This window comes from Phacochoerus africanus, chromosome 14, assembly GCF_016906955.1.
Source record: "Phacochoerus africanus isolate WHEZ1 chromosome 14, ROS_Pafr_v1, whole genome shotgun sequence".
Classification (NCBI taxonomy): domain Eukaryota; kingdom Metazoa; phylum Chordata; class Mammalia; order Artiodactyla; family Suidae; genus Phacochoerus; species Phacochoerus africanus.
In genome coordinates this window covers 25,220,576-25,239,598 of record NC_062557.1, presented here as the reverse complement: position 1 = coordinate 25,239,598, position 19,023 = coordinate 25,220,576, and the positions used below count along the sequence as shown (strand labels likewise).

The 19,023-nt window shown below is 44.5% G+C and overlaps 1 protein-coding gene across 1 annotated transcript in view; it reads right to left on the bottom strand.

The window, feature by feature from the left end:
* The window catches only part of CALCOCO2 (calcium binding and coiled-coil domain 2), a 29,655-nt gene extending 14,055 nt beyond the window's left edge, over positions 1 to 15,600 (bottom strand). The window contains exons 1-4 of the mRNA XM_047757357.1: positions 15,530 to 15,600; positions 6,759 to 6,949; positions 1,105 to 1,207; positions 616 to 749 (exon numbers count right to left, since the gene is read on the bottom strand). Coding sequence (XP_047613313.1) covers positions 616 to 749; positions 1,105 to 1,207; positions 6,759 to 6,938 — 417 coding nt within the window. The 5' untranslated portion in view covers positions 6,939 to 6,949; positions 15,530 to 15,600. The remainder of the gene's footprint in view (positions 1 to 615; positions 750 to 1,104; positions 1,208 to 6,758; positions 6,950 to 15,529) is intronic.
* Between the last annotated feature and the right edge of the window lie 3,423 nt (positions 15,601 to 19,023).

The following is a 19,023-nucleotide window of genomic DNA, read 5'->3' as shown; positions in this document are numbered from 1 at the left end:
TCTTTTCCAGGGCTGCTCCTGCGGCATGTGGAGGTTCCCAGGCTAGGGATCTAATCGGAGGTGTAGCCACCAGCCTACGCCAGAGCCACAGCAACGCCAGATCCGAGCCCGCATCTGCAACCTACACCACAGCTCACGGCAACACTGGATCCTTAACCCACTGAGCGAGGCCAGGGATTGAACCCGCAACCTCATGGTTCCTAGTTGGATTCATTTCCACTGCACCACAACGGGAACTCCTGAATCTACTTTTCAAATGACAGGCTTAGGGGCAGAACTGCAAGACATACAAAGAATTTTTGGTGTGTCTCTCCTCAAAGGAGCTTATAAAATTTACTGAGGTGATAAGATGTGCAGATGACAAAAATTAAGTAACCGGAAAAGTTAAGGGGATAACTGAGTGCCAACTGAGTTACAGAAGCTTTAGGAAAAGGAGAAATCACTTATCGTTATAATTCTTGCTAACTTTCTTAAGGCATTCCCTTAGGAATGGTGGGTTTGAATGGGTACTGTATAAAAATTTCCCAATGGTATCTATTAGACATTCAATAAAGGCTTACTGACTAAAATTCCACCCTCTCCTGGAACTGCAATTGAGATGAGATGTTTACAGACCTGAGTGGTGACAACCAGGATGTCCTCCTCATTTTCTGGACGGAACTGGAAAGGGATACTTGCTCCCCGGACCACACCATCCTGATCCACATAGCAGAACTGGTAATACTCATCATCCTTGGGCAGGTAATAAGCTGAAAACAGAACACAGTGTTTAAAAAAAAAAAAAAAGTCTATTTAGAAAAAAATAAAAATCTGAAAGTCTCTTATCTACCTCAGAAAGCTCAAGGGAATTAAGTTATCTTGGCTGCTGTCTTCCAGACTTTTTTTTTTTTTTTGGCTTTTTAGGGCTGCACCTGCAGCATATGGAAGTTTCCAGGCTAGGGGTCAAATCGGAGCTGTAGCTACTGCCCTACGACACAGCTCATGGCAATGCCACTGAACGAGGGCAGGGATTGAACCTGCATCCTCATGGATGCTAGTCAGATTCATTTCCACTGAGTCACAACGGGAACGCCTTCAAGACTTTTGATCCAGTATTTTTCTCACCTTTGAACTGGACTTCCTGCTGTTTGGCTGCTTCACTGTTCAGGTCAGTGGGCAATGTAACCCACATGAAGGTGTAATACTCACGGGTTGTCTTCCATCCCACCTGCAATGACAAGAGGCTCTTGTTCAGCATCTGAAAGTGCTCTGGGGACCATCCTTATTTGGGCTCTGTCTTCTTAAATTACATTTTTTATTTGTTAGGTTGCAAGTGCAAGAAGTTCATTATAAGATCTACCAACCATGGATCAAATCTGTTTTGATTTGTTTTTCCCACCCACGACATGTAGAAGTTCCTGGGCCAGGGACTGAACCCTCGCCACAGCAGTGACCATGCCAGGTCCTTAATCCACTAGGCCACCAGGGAACTCCCAAATCTTGTTTTCCGACTTACGATAACTATGTATACAACTGAAAATTGGTATGTACACACAGAGTCCAAATTACTTGTCTTAGAAGGAAACAAAAACTGGCCACTCAATGCCCAGCTCAAGAATTCCAAAAATGTCATCTCTAAGTCAGACACAGAACTGAGAGTGCCTGGGAAAAAAGTTGTGGGACTGTGAACCTTGATCTCGATATCTTCTTATGATGATGTTCTTGGGTTTTTTTTGTTTTGTTTTGTTTTGTTTGGCTTTTTAGGGCCGAACCTGTGACATACGGAAGTTCCCAGGCTAGGAGTCAAATCAGAGCCACAGCTGTCGGCCTACATCACAGCTCACGGTAATGCCAGATCCTTAACCCACAGAGTGAGGCCGGGGATCAAACCTGCGTCCTCATGGATACTAGTCAGGTTCATTACCACTGAGCTGATGGGAACTCCTTTCTTTTCTTTTCTTTTCTTTGGGAACTTAATCAGAAAGCACCACTGATCTGCCCTCTCTGTTGCTTTGTCCTCTCCTGTGTCCGATTCTGTCCTGTCACCGAACTGGTTATACCACTGCATTTAAAAAATGCGTTTGTACAATAACGTGTGTGTCTGGGTTGGATGGGTAAGAACGCGCTTAGATTATGAGGCCCCAGGTGAGTGAGTCCAGCCGATAGCGTTTTTCTTCCTTCAGCGTTTTTCTTAGCGCATGTTTCATGAGGGCTTGGCGGTGATAAAGAAAACCACCAGAGTCTGGTAGTCAGAAAGGCCTCTTCTAGGCATGGAATGCAGTCAGTCCGAAGATGTAAGGATACTGTAAATACGCCTCAAAGCAGAGAGCTGGCTGAGCGGAAAACAGTCTCGTTAAATGTGAGGCGGGGGTCAAGGATGGCTCAAACCGTATCTGGACGAAAAGAGCACACTGGAGAATAGACAGGGAGCCAACTGTGTCTTCAAGGAGAGAATACTCAGCAACTAAGAAGCAAAATTACATTTATTGCCAGATTTTGACCCTTGCCTGAGCCCAGTGGGAAAGGAAAGAACTAAAAATAAATGCCAGTTTTAGAGAGCAAGGAATCAGAGCAGGGTTGAAAAGGCTATGCTGAAGGCGCCTCAGAACATTCTAGGGCATGTTTTAGTGTCTCATTAATACACACCCCATTGCTGTCAGCATCTCGGAGCCACAGCAGCCTGTGGAGGTTCAGGAAGCAGGCATTTTATGAAGTCTTCATTCACATCCTGGAGTTTCTTAATGCACTGTGACCAAAATATCTGGGAAGGCCTGAGAAGTGCTGCTGCCGGGAACAAGGGAGCAACTTCTGACCACCCGCAACCTCTGTCCTTGGCTCCTCCATCTGAGGAGTCCCAGGCCCAGCCTGCCTCTCGTGGTGTGACATTTCCCCTCCCTGGAACCTTGAAATACGGCGGAAGTGCCTGGGGGAGTATGGAGCACAGGACTACACACTGAAGGAAGAAAAGCTGACTCCCGATCACTTGAGGCTTTGTCATCCCGGTAGCAGCTTTCACTATGTGGAGAAGACTGTGCCTGAGAAACATCTCGTAGTGCCTACTTGGTGCCAGGAACCAGTGGCGTCAGGGCAGATGAGGAGTGGAGGCGTATGAGTAAGGCTACACTGAGAGAACACTGGGAGCGCTTCAGAAGTGAGGTCAGAAGGACAAAGGGTTGTTTTTATTTTTTAATTCTTTTTTTTTTTTTTGTCTTTTTAGGGCCACACCCACGGCATATGGAGGTTCCCAGGCTAGGGGTCCAATCGGAGCTGCGGCTGCAGCAATGGGAGATTTGAACCGCATCCGTGACCTACACCACAGCTCACGGCAATGAGGGATCCTGAACCCACTGAGCGAGGCCAGGGATCGAACCTGCGTCATCATGGATACTAGTTGGGTTCATTAACCGCTGAGCCACGACAGGAACTCCAGAAGGACAAAATTTTACAGTTGGTCCTTAATCCTCTAGTTTACCACCTTTTGTTCATCAGAGGAATTCCATAGGATAGGGGAAGAAAAGCAGAGATTTGAGATCAAACAAACTTGCTTCACCGCTGGGAGATCTTGAGTAAGTCACTATCTTGAGTATATTCATTTTGTTAATCAGAGAACAAGCCCTAATACTACTACCTCAGGGGGCTACTGTGCGGTGAGGATTAAATCATAAACACACACACAAAGACCTAACACATCGTTCTGTTCTCAAAAGGTCTGTGTTTCTATCAATCTTCAAATTTTCTTTCAGGCTTTGGGGTAGGTGTTCAAATCAATAGCTTTCTGGACAATGAACATCAGAGGCCATTCTTTGGATTAACCACAATTTCCTTATTGTGGTATGGCAATACCTCTGAAATGCATGAAGTATAAAAATATAGATGTATTTTTAAAATGCTTTTAAAGATTTGTTTTCATTATTTATTCAGAAGCACATGGAAGTTCCTGGGTAAAGGATGGAACCCCCACCACAGCAGTAGCCAGAGCCACAGCAGTGACAATGTCGGATCCTTAACTTGCTGCACCACCAGGGAACTCCAAAACAATTTGTTTTTAAAAAGCATAAGATTTTCATTTAGTTTAGAATGAAGTCCTCACTGGAAGTTGCTAAATGCTTGAGGATTAGAGTCTGAGCAAAATGGAAATATAATTGTGTTGCCAAAAAAAGTTACAGATTATATTTCCAAACCTATGAGTAATTTTGAATCATTCTTTTTTTTTTTTTTTTACTATTTATACCTGCATTGACCAGTATGCTAGCCACTAGCCACAAAAGGCTCCCTAAATTAAAATTAAATAAAATTTATGGGAGTTCCCATTGTGGTGCAGCAGAGACAAATCCAACTAGCATCCATGAGGATGCCTGGCCTTGCTCAATGGGTTAAGGATCCAGCGTTGCCGGGAGCTGTGGTATAGGTTGCAGATGTGGCTCAGATCCCATGTTGCTGTGGCTGTGGTGCAGGCTGGCAGCTGCAGCTCTGATTCAACTCCAGCCCGGGAACGTCCATATGCCAAGGGTAAGACAATAAAAAAAATAATAATAAATTAAATTTAAAATCCAGTTATTCAGTCATACTAACTACATTTTTGTTTGTTTGTTTGTTTGTTTTGCAAGCAAGCAATGTCTTTATCAAGGAAAGGAAAGCAGAGGAGTTCCCGTCATGGCGCAGCAGAAACTAATCCGACTAGGAACCATGAGTTGTGGGTTCGATCCCTGGCCTTGCTCAATGGGTTAATGATCTGGCGTTGCCATGAGCTGTGGTGTAGGTCGCAGACGTGGCTTGGATCTGGAGTTGCTATGGCTGTGGCATAGGCCAGCGGCAACAGCTCCAATTAGACCCCTAGCCTGAGAACCTCCATATGCTGTGGGTGTGGCCTTAAGAAGACAAAAAGACAAAAAATTAAATTAAATTAAAAAAAAAAAGGAAAGCAGATAGCTCCCAGGGTTGTTGGGAGGGGGGAGAAGAGTCCCCCTTCTCTATTGTCCTATAGTGGTTTTTATTCCTTAAAGATGGGGAGGGGCACCAATGTGGGGTCCAGAAAGATGTGGTTTTTCTCTCACTGGCCTTGTTCAATTACCTCTATCAGTCCTTGTCCAATAGGGTCTTAGGAGTGGAAATGTCCCGTAAGTCTCACCGTTTCTTTGTCCTTTTCTTCCCGTAAACGGAGTCACAGGAGGCTAGGGATTAATGTCCATCTGGGTGTAGGTGCAATCCCTATAGTAAACAAGGCCCGTGGGGATGTTACTCCCTGGAACCCTTAAGCCACAACACACCAACTACATTTTAAGTGCCATTAGTCACATGTGGCTAGAGGCTACTACGCTGGACAGTGAAAGGATAGCTCCATCACAGAAAGTTCTACTGGACAGTGTTGTTCATAGAAAGTTCTACTGGACAGCCTTGCTACATATGGGGAAGAAAAAAAAAATCACTATCTTCTTTCCAAAATGGAAAACACTTCTGGCGTGTCAGTGTTTTGTGTTAGAACACCTTCAGTCTAACGGTTCAGTCCTGCAGTCTCAGGAGCTGTCATGATACCTGTCAGGGTCCCTCTGGTTGTCCACCATCTCTACACACCAGCCTTGTCGCCTCCAGCTTCCATCCTCTATCACTTAGCTTGCCATTGCAAACAATCAGGAAAAGGAATTCAGTGAAGGATGTGAATTAGCACCAGTGCCATCACAGTGCAGGCAAGAAGAATGTCTGATTTCAGGACAAGTGGTGTTGGCAAACAAGCACTTGACATACTGAGGTGTCAGAACAAAGGTCACTGATGCTGGGACTCAGCAGTGTAAATTACTTAAATTTGACCTTTATCTCCTGTCTCTGGAAATAGGAAGATTTGTCATTATGGGGGGTGTGTGTGTGTGTGTGTGTGTGTGTGTGTGTGTGTGTGCGCGTGCTCACGATGTCAGTGACAGAGAGGGACACAGATGGGGAAAGCAGGGAAGGTAGAGAGTGTTGACTATAATTTTTTCAAAAAGTACACTTCTGTACTTGAACTGGCAGAGTGATCAGACACTGGAAGAGGCCACTGAGGGAGCTCATAAACTTTCTGTTCTTAGAAATCTTCACAGAGAAGCAAGACACGCTTACTCGGGAACAAATTTCTTTGGATGCAGGACATTGAATAAGGCAACTTTTCAACCTCCTTTCCTGATTGGTAACACTCATTTTTAAATAAAAACACTCTCCTAAGAAAGTAACATTAAAATTCACGGAAATTATGTAAGGGGCCACCCACCCCAGTCAAGTCATAGATGAGTATTTCAAAATAGGATAATTTGAAAAACATTTACATTTGGTCTTTGAAAGTGTAATAAAACTTGGGGATGGTATGATTTGCTATCTTATAGATTAAGATAAGACTGAAAATAAAATTTGAGCCCCACGGCATATGTGTCTGTAGGGGGAGGAGCTAGGGAGCTTAGTTTAGGATTTTATTTATTTATTTATTTATTTGCTTTTTAGGGCTGCACCCGCAGCATATGGAGGTTCCCAGGCTAGGGGTCCAATCAGAGCTACAGCTGCTGCCCTACACCACAGCCACAGCAACACCAGATCCTTAACCCACTAAGTGAGGCCGGGGATCGAACCCCACAACCTCCTGGTTCCTGGTCGAATTTGTTTCCCACTGTGTCATGATGGGAACTCCAGCTGAGGATTTTAATATGGGCTAGGCATATATGCAAAATGCTTATCATACAGACAGAGACGGTCACATACTCAGATGATGAAGATTCACCTCTAGTTCCCAGTCACTTGGTACTAAGTTAACCACTTACTCTAAAGATGCCAATCCAGTCCTTTCGACGCGGAATGAAATGCTGCGTGAGGGTGTAATAGCATGTGACGTCCCCTCCAGGGACGTAGAACTTCTCCACACTGTTAAAGATGACCTGAGAGAAGTGACAGTGGTCCAGCAAGACAGCTGAGGTGGGAGGCTCTCCTATTGTCTCTTCCATGGTGGGGGGTCCTGAGGATGAGACACGAGATAGAATGAGGCTCCATGCGGGTTGTCTGAAATGCTGGGAATTTCTGGGCTCTCACCCAGGGAACATTCCGTTCGGGGCAAGTCAGGAAGAGCAAAGCCTGACAAGTACTGCAATCACACAACTTGCTTTCTGTTTCACTTTGAGCCACTCTGCATTCATAACTTCCTCTGCTAAGAGGATTTTCTGAGACTCTTTGACCTCCTCGCCACAGGCACCGCCATCCCCCCAGCCCCACCTTTTTCTCTCCTAATAGCTAGTGTGCTCCTCAGCTGAGAACTGAAGACCTAGATTCTAGATTTCTTTTATCCCAACAAGCCCTGTGACTTAGTTTCTCTAGATTTCAGCTTCTCTGCTCTATTCCTTTTATCTTATAATTATCCGGTCCTTCCATATATCAAGGCGCAATACAGTGAAAAGACGTGGCTCAGCGAAAATGAATCTGAGTAGCATCCAAGAGGAGGCAGGTTCCATCCCTGGCCTTGCTCAGTGGATTAAGGATCCATCGTTGCCGTGAGCTGTGGTTGTAGGTTGCAGACATGGCTCAGATCAGCAAGGCTGTGGCTGTGGCTGTGGCTGGCAGCTGTAGCTCCGATTGGACCCCTAGCCTGGGAACCTCCATATGCTGTGGTGCGACCCTAAAAAGCAAAAAAAAAAAAAAGAATGAAAGACAGGGCAAGAGGAGATTATCTGACATGCAGTGGTGATAAGCATAGGTTTTGAAATCATAAGGTTGGAGTTCACGTTCCAGCTTCACCACCAATTAATCATACGTCCTTGGGTGATTTACTTAACTGGGCTCTGTGCATGTTTTCTCATCTGTAAAGTGGGGCTAGTAACAACTACCTCATTCATTTTTTTGTGAGCATTAACTGAAATTTAAGCATAACTCAGAGATATTGCGGGTTTGGTTCCAGACCACCTCCATAAAGTGCATACCTCAATAAGGCGAGTCACACGATTTCCCAGTGTATATAACAGTTATATTTACATTAAGTGTATAATAGAATTATGTCTAAAAAAATGTATTGCTAAAAGTGTCAAAAATGACAACAGTAACATCAAAGATCACTGATCACAGATCACCATAAAAAAATATAAAAACAGGCATTCCCGTTGTGGCTCAGAGGTTAACGAACCCAACTAGGAACCATGAGGTTGTGGGTTCGATCCCTGGCCTCATTCAGTGGGTTAAGGATCCGGCGGTGGTGTGAGCCGTGGTGTAGGTCGCAGACGAGGCTCGGATCTGGTCTTGCTGTGGCTGTGGTGTAGGCCGGCGGCTACAGCTCTGATTAGACCCCTAGCTTGGGAATCTCCATATGCTGCGGGTTTGGCCCTAAAAGGATGAAAAGACAAAAAGACAAAAAAAATTTAAAAAGTCTGAAATTTTGTTAGAATTCCAAAATGTGATACAGAGACATGAAGTGAGCAAAGGTAGTTAGAAAAATGGCTCCAATTGACTTGCTCAAGGTAAGGTTGCTACAAACTTTCAACTGGTAAAAAATGCAAGGTCTGGAAGCACATTGAGGTATGCCTGCAATGTACATCCTCAGGTCCTTAAATCCCGACCTGCCAAAGGCTTGCTGAGAACCTAAATAAACTACTTGCACAAAGTCTGCATAAAGAAAGAGTTTAACAGATGTTACCGATTATTAATTTTTTTTCCTTTTGTGGCACAATCTTTGCTCTCAAAAAGGATCCAATATGGAGGTTAGATGAGAATCTGACTGTCAAATGGATAGAATGAGTGCTAAATGCTCTTGGGTTCAAGAGAGGGAGAGATGCAACTGATTAGGAAAATGGAAAGCTTCCAGGAGTGAGTAAGATCCTTGATAAACCCTCAAGGAAGATTAGGATTTTGACATATGGGTTTGGGGGTGAGGAAATTCCAGATGAATTAAACAGCATGCATAACAGCATAGAAACAGGAAAACGTAGCCCATGTTTGGAGGACAGCAAGCAAGTTGGCTTTTTTCCCTTTTTTTAGGGCTACACCCTTGGCATAGGGAGGTTTCCAGGCTAGGGGTCAAATCGGAGCTACAGCTGCTGGACTAACACCACAGCCACAGCAATGCAGAATCTGAGCTGCTTCTGCGACCTACACCACAGCTCAACGCCGGATCCTCAACCCACTGAGCAAGGCCAGGGATCGAACCCGAATCCTCATGGATCCTAGTTGAGATTGTTAACTGCTGAGCCACAAAGGGAACTCCCCAGCAAGCATGTTTGGACCCTTATCTCTGAAACGGGGATAGTAAGCTCTATATCAGCTTTCTAGGTCACAGTACAGATAAAATGTGATCAAGATACCTGGGAGGTAAAAATAGTACATACAAAAAACAAAATCTTTTGAATTGTTGGGACTTGATACTTCCTGCCCCTCAAGCGTGACATGCCCTCTCTTCTACATGCTCCACCCCCACTTCACCCCCTAACATTTAGTAAGTCCATCTTTCTCAACCCAGAGTTTTTACTGGGAAATGTAAACAATATTGCAGTTCCACGCAACGGATGAAGAACTGCACCTATGCAAACACTACCTGGTACCTTGCAAATTCAGCTGCTGGAACATGCTTTGAGATTGTAAACACACACACACACACACACACCTTAAAAAAATCAAAAGTTCAATAACCAAAGAACACAGTAGCTCTTCTAGCTCTGCCCCACCCATCTTATTTCCTGGCTTTATTTTGAACTCTGAGCAACCAGCCCTCTTCTTCCAGCTCCCCAGAGGTCAGTGTTTTCACAGGGAACTTTGAGGCACTGAAATATGTGTTCTTGGGATTGAGCGACGGAACTAAGAAATGGATTGGCTTTCTGGTTTGTGACACAGTTTGGCCACATCCTCAACCTCAAACCTCAGATCACTTTTTCTAAGAAAGGAAGGGATCATATTCCGGTCTAGGCCAGGACTTGTTCCTCAGGATACGCTGTTGCCAGCCGATCTGCTGGATGCCGTGGGAGGATGGGCAGGGAGGTTTCTCAGTTTGCAGACCCATCTTTCCTCACGGTCTGCAGTCACACTGAGGCCAGCACAGCCCCTCTGTCCTAAGCCTGGAGCACCATTCATCTGAGTGTGTAAACTGACCTCATCTGTCCTTTGACTATGGATGGTGATAACACTCAGAGTGACTCAGGGCCTGCCTCTCAATTAACCGAAGTACTCTGCTCCCTGTTCTTTTCCTTCATAGTACCCCTATAAACACAATATGCTCAGCCTAGAATAATCACTAATTAAGTATTCACTGAGTAACTGAATACGATATGCAGCGTGTCCTTCATCAAAAAGTGAAATGAAGAGGCTTTGTAGGTAAACCCATGGCGTGAAGGACAGTAGGGCTAATTCTTATTTTTGGCCCCATTCGTTACGTGGTGGATACTTTTGAGAAGCTGCGGTTTCTCAGCTTTCTTTTTTCTAAAATAGAGTAAGGAGATGATAAGCTCCAAGTGCTAGGTCAATTTTTGGTATGGCTGGCTCAGCTGGCATAGCTGGTTCCAGTGGCATGGTGCCAAAAAACAAAAGGCACAGATCTGATTTCCTTAAGGACCCATACAATTCACACTCCATTACCCACCTTCCACACACTCAAACTCCGGCAAACTATTTTGCAGATGTATGCTACTCTGAAAGGCAAGACCAGCCAAGGGTAGGGGAGCTTGGTGTAGCCCCTCTTTCTTTCTTTCTTTTTTTTTGTCTTTTGTCTTTTTAGGGCCGCACCTGCGGCATATGAAGGTTCCCAGGCTAGGGGTCCAATAGGAACTGAAGCCGCCGGCCTACACCACAGCCACAGCAACGCCAGATCTGAGCTGTGTCTGTGACCTACACCACAGCACACAGCAATGCTGGATCCTTAACCCACTGGCGAGGCCAGGGATCGAACTCGCATCCTCATGGATGCTAGTTGGGTTTGTTAACCACTGAGCTACAGTGGGAACTCTTAGCCCCTCTTTCTTTATCAGAAAAACAATCAGTCCATAAGTTAGCTCCTGAACAGGACACTGAAGAAAGGACGGCATATACATACAAAAATGGCACAAAGGAGCTTACGCTCAGAGGCTTGGGTGTACAGCCAATGGAATCTATCTCAATTCATTAATCTGAAAACTTAATCATCTGGAAAAATCAAGTCTTGGTTCCTTGCTTATCAAACATGTAAGAGACAAATCAACTATACTTTAATAAAATAAAAAATGTAAGAGGAGTTCCTGTCACGGCTCAGCAGTTAGCGTACCCGACTAGCATCCATGGGAAGGCGGGTTCGATCCCTGGCCTTGCTCAGTGGGTTAAGGATCCGGTGTTGCTGTGAGCTGTGGTGTAGGTCGCAGATGCAGCTCGATCCCACATTGCTATGGCTGTGGCTGTGGTGTAGGCTGGCAGATGTAGCTCTGATTAGACCGCTGGCCTGGGAACTTCCATATGTTGTGGGTGTGGCCCTAAAAAGATAAAAAAGAAAAAAGTTAAAAAAAAAAAATGTAAGACTCCGTAAAGTTTCCCATTCAGACATCTCGTCCCCTTGCCGGAAGGACTTAGGGGGCACCCAGTGGCACTCTGGGTATTCAAAACTCAGTCATTCTTGAAATAACTCCTCCTCTGCCAAAACTGGGGAAGAGTTTGAGGAGGCAGTCAGAGTGGAGAACAGCAGTGGTTTCTCTTCTCTGCTTCTGAGTAAAGTCGAGGACAGAAAAAGCCATGGGTAAGCCTACGGCATAACCATGGTAATCTGAACCAGGTCAGTGAAGAGACACCTCATTTAGTTTTTCCTTGAAGGAAGGTATCTCTTAATGTTTAAGGTCCTTGTCCTCCCTCCCAGGGATAATAAAATTCCCTGGGAGAAACAGGCTCCACCAAAGCCTTGGGAAATTATCTGTCTGATAAAGCAGTCCAGAAATGACTGTGGAGGGGGAGTGGGAAGGATGGGGAAGGAAAATTAGAATGATTGAAGATCAGCTTCCCCCTCTAACCACTCTTCCCACTAAAGATCCTGTCTACCATTCAATTCTTCTTTTTTTTTAAGGCTGTACCTACAGCATATGGAAATTCCTGGGCTAGCTGCTGGCCTATGCCACAGCTCCGGCAATGCCAGATCCCAGCCGCATCTGCATCCTATGTGGCAGCTTGCAGCAATGCCAGATCCCTAACCCAATGAGCGAGGCCAAGGATCAAACCCATATCCTCACAACTGGAACTTTACCCTTCACTTCTAATTCTGGCAATAACCATAGAGGCAAGAAAGAGAGAGGAAATACAAAAAGAGCAAAAGTTACATTTAGAGACCTAGACAGTCACCGGGTCATGAAAAAGCAGTGGAATGAATTAGGCTCCCTAGAAATCATGGGATGGCAGTCCACCTAATTCCTCAGTCCTACCCTCAAATCAAAGACTGGTCACATAGAGAGTGACCAGGGAAAACAAGTAAAGATTTTTATTTTTTAATTTTTATTTATTTATTTATTTATTTATTTATTTATTTATGTCTTTTTGCATCTTCTAGGGCTGCTCCTGTGGCATATGGAGGTTCCCAGGCTAGGGGTCTCATTGGAGCTGCAGCTGGCAGCCTACGCCAGAGCCACAGCAACACGGGATCCAAGCCACGTCTGTGACCTACACCAGAGCTCATGGCAACGCCAGATCCTTAACCCACTGAGCAAGATCAGGGAACGAACCCACAACCTCATGGTTCCTAGTAGGATTCGTTAACCACTGAGCCACGATGGGAACTCCACAAGGAAGGATTTTTAAAGACAAACTATTAAGTGTGGGAAACTAATGCAAAGAGTTCACAAACCCTTAGAGGTGCTTTACTTAGACTCTGACATAGTTGTTAACTTTTTTTCAGCTCAGTCTCCAAAATGATTAGGATCCTCAGTGAGGAGGCAGGCAATAATAAGCAACGTATTTTAAAATAAGCCCATTGAACTGGCTCCTGGCTTCTAGGAAAAACGACACATTTTCATCTAATGAGCTTTTCAAGTCTAATATACAACTCCCAGGCCTGTTCCACGAGGGCATAGATTCTCTCATGTTCTCCCGAAGAAAAGGAACAAAAAGCCGATTCTATTCCTGCTCTTTTTGAATCAATCTGTAAACCACACTGATGTGCTTTTTAGCAGAGAAACTGAAAAAATGTTAAGCTTCCTGGCTCAGAGTCTTAACAATGCAAAGACTCGACCAAATCAATTCACCAATTTTCCTAAAGATTTTTCCTCATGTCTGCTGAACCACAAAGAAGAAATAAACTTAGTAAAAACCATAAAATTTTACCATAAAGAATGCCCAACATCTTAACATTAGTGTTTTATACCAGTGGGTATGTTCCAAGAGAAATAAAGACTATAGATCGTCTGGATTATATGGCTCTTTGGATTAGTTCGCAGAAGGAAATTAAATGCTTCCAAAGCCAAAAGAGAAGTGCAAATCAATTCTTCATCTGGGAACAGTAAAAACAAATATAAGTAAAAACAAAATCCACATGCAACCCAATTCCTTCATCTTTGCTTACTTAACTTTCTAAAACTATTAGCAGTTAGCAAAATGGGTGAACTGATTTGAATCCTGCTCCCCTTGGCCCTGGAAGAGATGCTTCCACAGAACTACCCTTCAGAGAACACTGACAATTTTTTTTTTTTTAGGGCCGAACCCATGGCATATGGAGGTTCCCAGGCAAGGGGCTGAATCAGAGCTGTAGCTGTCGGCCTACACCACAGCCACAGCAACGCCAGATCTTTAACACACCGAGCAAGGCCAGGGATCGAACCTGCACCCTCATGGATGCTAGTCAGATTCGTTAACTGCTGAGCTATGATGGGAACTCCAACACTGACAATAGATAGTATGGATATGTCGATATACACCCATGAGATGGGGAGCAAAAGCAAAGACACACAGTCACACTGGTCCTCAAATCATTAGAGCCACTGGCTCTACTCCAAATCTTCAAAGTTCATTCTAGTTCCTTACCTAAAATCTTTCTGAGGGCCTTACATAAATTTTATAGCCCCAGGAGATTTTTAGTATCTAATTCATTGACAACTGTTTGGATTAGTTGCCCAGCTTCTTCTAAGCAGCTTTCATACCACAAATCACAACACCACTGTGCCAAGAGGTCTAGGGAAGAATGAAAAAATAGTGCTGGGTAACCAGAAGTAACTGTGAAGATCTCAAAGCTGTGTACTAAATCTCCATTTTATTCCACTTTACTGAGATTTTATTAGATTTTTTTCTGTGAGAAGAGTGAGTATGCTAATCCTTGAAGTGACATGGGTAGTGACAGTGCTTGAAGTGTAGTGGAAAGGGGATTAAGCTAGGAGCCAGGGGACCTGGGTTCCTGTCTTAGTTCTGCCACTAACTAGCTCTGAGATCCTGGCCAAGTCACACTACCTCCTTTTAGGCCTCATCAGCAAAATGCATGGATCAGGCTAGAAAAGCTCTAAGAAGCTTTCCAGCTACATATAATGATGATCCCAAGGAAGTGAAAGAGCTTGTCTTTTCATCTAAGAAAATGGGGAAGCATGGTAGCACATTTATAAAAAGCACAGTAGAAAATTTTAACTATTGGTACTATTTGACTCCAAAGACAAGACCACTTGTTAGTGCTACATAACCCCCACTGACTACCTCTCAGGGTCCTTTGTGCTCCACAGCCATCATGTCTGCAAAGAGGTAGTTTCAGGTAGAGGCCCTCTGAAACTACCTGTGAAAGTGTTTCATTGGATACTCCTTAATCATGTGTTCTACATAATCTACAAAGACCTACTGTATTAAGTCTTTTGTTTTTAGCAGTTTTTGCAATAGTGGGGATGTTATAATATGTAGCATTTGTACTATTCTACTCAGCTCCAACCATGGCCACTTGTTGGCTTACATCAGGAGCAAAGAATCAAAGTGATGGAAAAAAGTTAATATGCCCTGAATTTAATATGAAATCATAATGAGCCCCCAAATTAAACTGGGGGGGACGGTGGCGGCGGGGAGGAAGTATGGGAAAGGAACTCCATGGTAAAGAAGCAGGTCGTCGCACGCCAGCTGCTCTTTCTTCTCGGCTGTCTAGAACGTCTCCTCCAATTACAGATGGCCTCAACTGAAGGAAAGGGGGACTTCAGGGATCAGGACAGCGAAAATGAGGTCCCAAGAGAAAGTAAATTGCCTCGAGTGACCGGGCAGGATCCCGCCTCGGCGACGAAGCAGAAGGCGATGACGTCAAGCATGCGGTTAAGGAACCAGCACGACCTCGGCTAGCGAGAGAGATCATGACGTCAAGACCGTCGCTCCGGTCCGAAGGTTCCTTCGGTCTCATGAGCCGCCCACCCCGCCCCGGACCCTGAAACCTTGCCCTCCTTGGGAGATAAACTGCCTTCAACCCTCCAAGGCGACGGAGGGGCTCCAAGGACTCCATGACGCCACTCCCACTTACAGTCACCCTAGAAAGATGGAAGGAGGTGAAAACCGAAACCGGCAGCACCTCTACCCGCCCAGGGCCTTTTTCTCAGGGCTGGAAGTGTAAAGTCGGAGAACGCGAGGCCCCAACCGTCCCTGATTGCCCTCCTTCACTCCAGGGACTCACCGGGGGAAGCAACCAGCGGCGGCGCAACAGCAACAGGGCGGGGAAGGGGACAGGGGCGGGGCTAAAAACCGCGAGGAGCTGTCCACGCCCACTACGTCATAACGGCCAGGAAGCTCCGCCCCCACCGCGGTGCCTTTGGGGACTTGTAGTGCTCCGTTGGCTGGGCCCCCGGGCTGCTCCACTGTTCTTAACGTTTTCCCCAGTCCAGAGCAGCGATCGCATCGCAGGGAGCCTCTTTCTGCCCCTAGAACGAGCTGTTTACTTACCTCTTTTTTTTTTTTTTTAACTTTTATTTCTTTCAGTCCTGAACAAGAAAGCTCCAAACGTTTGAAGGACCTTTGGGAGGTCATCTTCATTTTTCTCCTGTTTTCACGTAAAACTTCATCAAGAATCTTACAGATGAGAATCCCTTTGGCATTTAATCATGCCTCCCACTTGCCCCCAAGGAGACCCAATAGTTCCCCTGGGTGCCCAGGTTCGTGTTTCATCATTATACATGTAAAAAGAAGTTATTCTTTAGTGTTCACTCTTCCTCATTGGAGTAAGAAGAAACTCAGCAAGAATCCTGCTAAGTCAGTTTAGAGAAAATTCCCCACTCTTGATAGCTCATCAAACCCTGGCCTGCCTTCAGCACTGTAATTCTGTAAGTCAGTTTAGCAACAATCCGCCATCCTTGATGTCGCTTCTTAGTGATTTTCCATCCACTTATCCTTATTGTATTTGGAGTTGAGTGCAGTCTCTCTCCCCTACTGTAATGTCCCTATTGCAGTAATCCTGAATAAAGTCTCTTACTGTATTATTGTCAGAATAATTATTTTTTAACACTGCACATGCTGTCTATGGAAAGTTAAATTCAGAAGTGCCCCTTTCTCCAAGGAGCAGCAACTGTTAATCAGGAAGGAAACGCTTCCATGCCATCTAACCAGCGAACTTATGCCCTAAAGCCACTTGAGGTTCCAGGCAGGAGGAGGAGCATTCCTAATTCTGCCTTCTCACAAGACTGGTGACACCCAACTGAAAGGATGCTGGGAATTCGGGAGTAAACCTGGGTGGGAGTGGGGTTTCTGTTGAAAGTTCAAGTCATCCTCTAAGCTACCAAAATAGTACTCTTCCATTTTTAAACTCTGTCTGCAGGGATAAGTAACTTCAGAATCCTGAATATGTTTCCATTCATTTTACTCATCAGCTTTTTTAAAAGCACCGAGAACTGACACCTCCTCCACACACACCTTACTGTCTACATGAACGACAGCTATTAACACACTTGCCTGGAAGTTAAAAATGCTAATAAATCCATTGTTCATTTTAAGAACTTCCTAAAAGAACCATCAGCGCTTCAATAGAAACCATCACTTGACATTTCCGTACACTCCAAGATTCTTACAATGCCTGGTCTCCGAATCCTTGCTTTGCTATGATCTCCGATCCTAAATATCATGACCCTTGCCCAGTTCTAACCCCCTCATTGAAAGATCCCCATGCCCCCAATTAATCTTCATATTTTCAATAAATATACCACTACTTTATCCTACTACCTCTTGGTCCCCTGCCAAGGTAGTATTCTTCCTTACTGCACTAAGAATAAACTCAATTTTGTCTTATTAGCAGGGTGTTTTGTTGATAGTTTGGAGAGCTAAATTTGACAGCATGAAATAAAAAAAAAAAAGATTAGTCTGACTTATTTCCAATAGAAGTGTCAAGGAAATGCTACAAGTACAACACTATATAACAATATTGAAGAAATGGGAATTTCTATTCAGATCTACAAAGAAAATCTTCCATTTCTAGCTTTAACTTCTAGGTACGGAGGCAAAGACTGGAAGATGGGCTAGTTACTTTTTGCCTAACACAGTGAGTTTTCTCATTGAATCTTTACAAGAGAAGCATTTTTATTTTCTCAGTTTTATAGATGAGAAAATTAAGGCTTGGAGACATAATGTCACTTGTCCAAGCTCACACAGCTAGCAAGTGCCATTAGAAGGCTCTGAACCCAGTATTCTGATGTAAAAGTGCCTTTTGAGCACTATACTCATGATACTTTCCATGAGAGTTCAGTAATCCATAAGGGAAGACAAACACATAAATGAATGCGATAGCACATGACATTGGCTTTAGAAGAGGAATTGATATGGTGTTGTTTTGTTGTTTTTTGTTTGTTTGTGGGGTTTTTTTTGTTTTTGTTTTTGTTTTTGGCTGTGCCCATGGGACGAGGAAGCAGTGACAAAGATCCACAGCAGTGACAACACCAGATCCTTAACCAGTGGAGCCACAAGGGAACTCTGACATGGTGTTAAGACAGAACAAAATGAATTTTTCCTAGGGGCAAGAAGAAGAGGTGTTAAAGAATACATTATTCTGGAGTTCCCATCATGGCTCAGCAGTTAATGAACTCCACTAGTATCCATGAGGAGGCGGGTTCAATCCCTGGCCTTGCTCAGTGGGTTAAGGATCCGGCATTGCTGTGAGCTGTGGTGTAGGTTGCAGACAAGGCTCGGATGCCACGTTGCTGTGGCTACAGCTCCGATTAGACCCCTAGCCTGGGAACCTCCATATGCTGCGGAAGCAGCCCAAGCAATGGCAAAAAGACAAAAAAAACCTCACATTAGTCTGAAGTCTGTTAAGACAGTAAGCCTTTATTTAGGACGATTGCAACAGGAACATTACAACAGGGGAGAGAGGTGTGTTCAATTCCAAACACCATTAAGGACAAGTAGGAATTTATAGCCATTAAACAGAGTGCGGGGGTCAGTAGATGGAAAATTACTAAGAAGAGACATCAAGGGTAGGGGGAATTCTTGCTAAATTGATTTAATAGAATTCTTGCTGTGAGCAGGCTAGGGATGGCTCAGATAGCAAGGCTGTGGGAGTCTCTCTAAACTGACTTCAGATTTTTGTTAAAACTGGACTTGGCAAGGATGGATCCAGAAGGCCAAGGTTGAGGCCTAGTTAAGAAAAGAGATCAGAGGAGCCTAAGTAGAGTTTGGTCATAGAGAGAGTCTTTGTTAGACCCTTGATATAGCTGAATAATAAGCATGGCGAGCAGAAAAAGGAATGGGAGAGAAATTTGAGAGGGAGGGAGGATGTGGTCCTCTACCGCAGTGCGGTCTTGCAGAATGCTCTAGAAAGTCAGAAACGAAACGTTCACTATCTGAACTGCCTGACGCAGTAGCCACTAACCACACTTGACACCTGAACCCTTGAAATGTGCCCATTACAATTGGGAATTGGATTTTTATTTTTACTTTTATCTTTTAATATTTTGTCTTTTTGTCTTTTTGAGGGCCCCACCCACGGCATATGGAACTTCCCAGGCTAGGGGTCTAATGGGAGCTGTTGCTGTCAGCCTGCACCAGAGCCACAGCAATACCAGATCCAAGCCGCGTCTACGATCTACACCACAGCTCATGACAACGCTGAATCCTTAACCCACTAAGAGAGGCCAGGGATAGAACCCTCAACCTCATGGTTCCTAGTTGGTTTCATTTCTGCTGCGC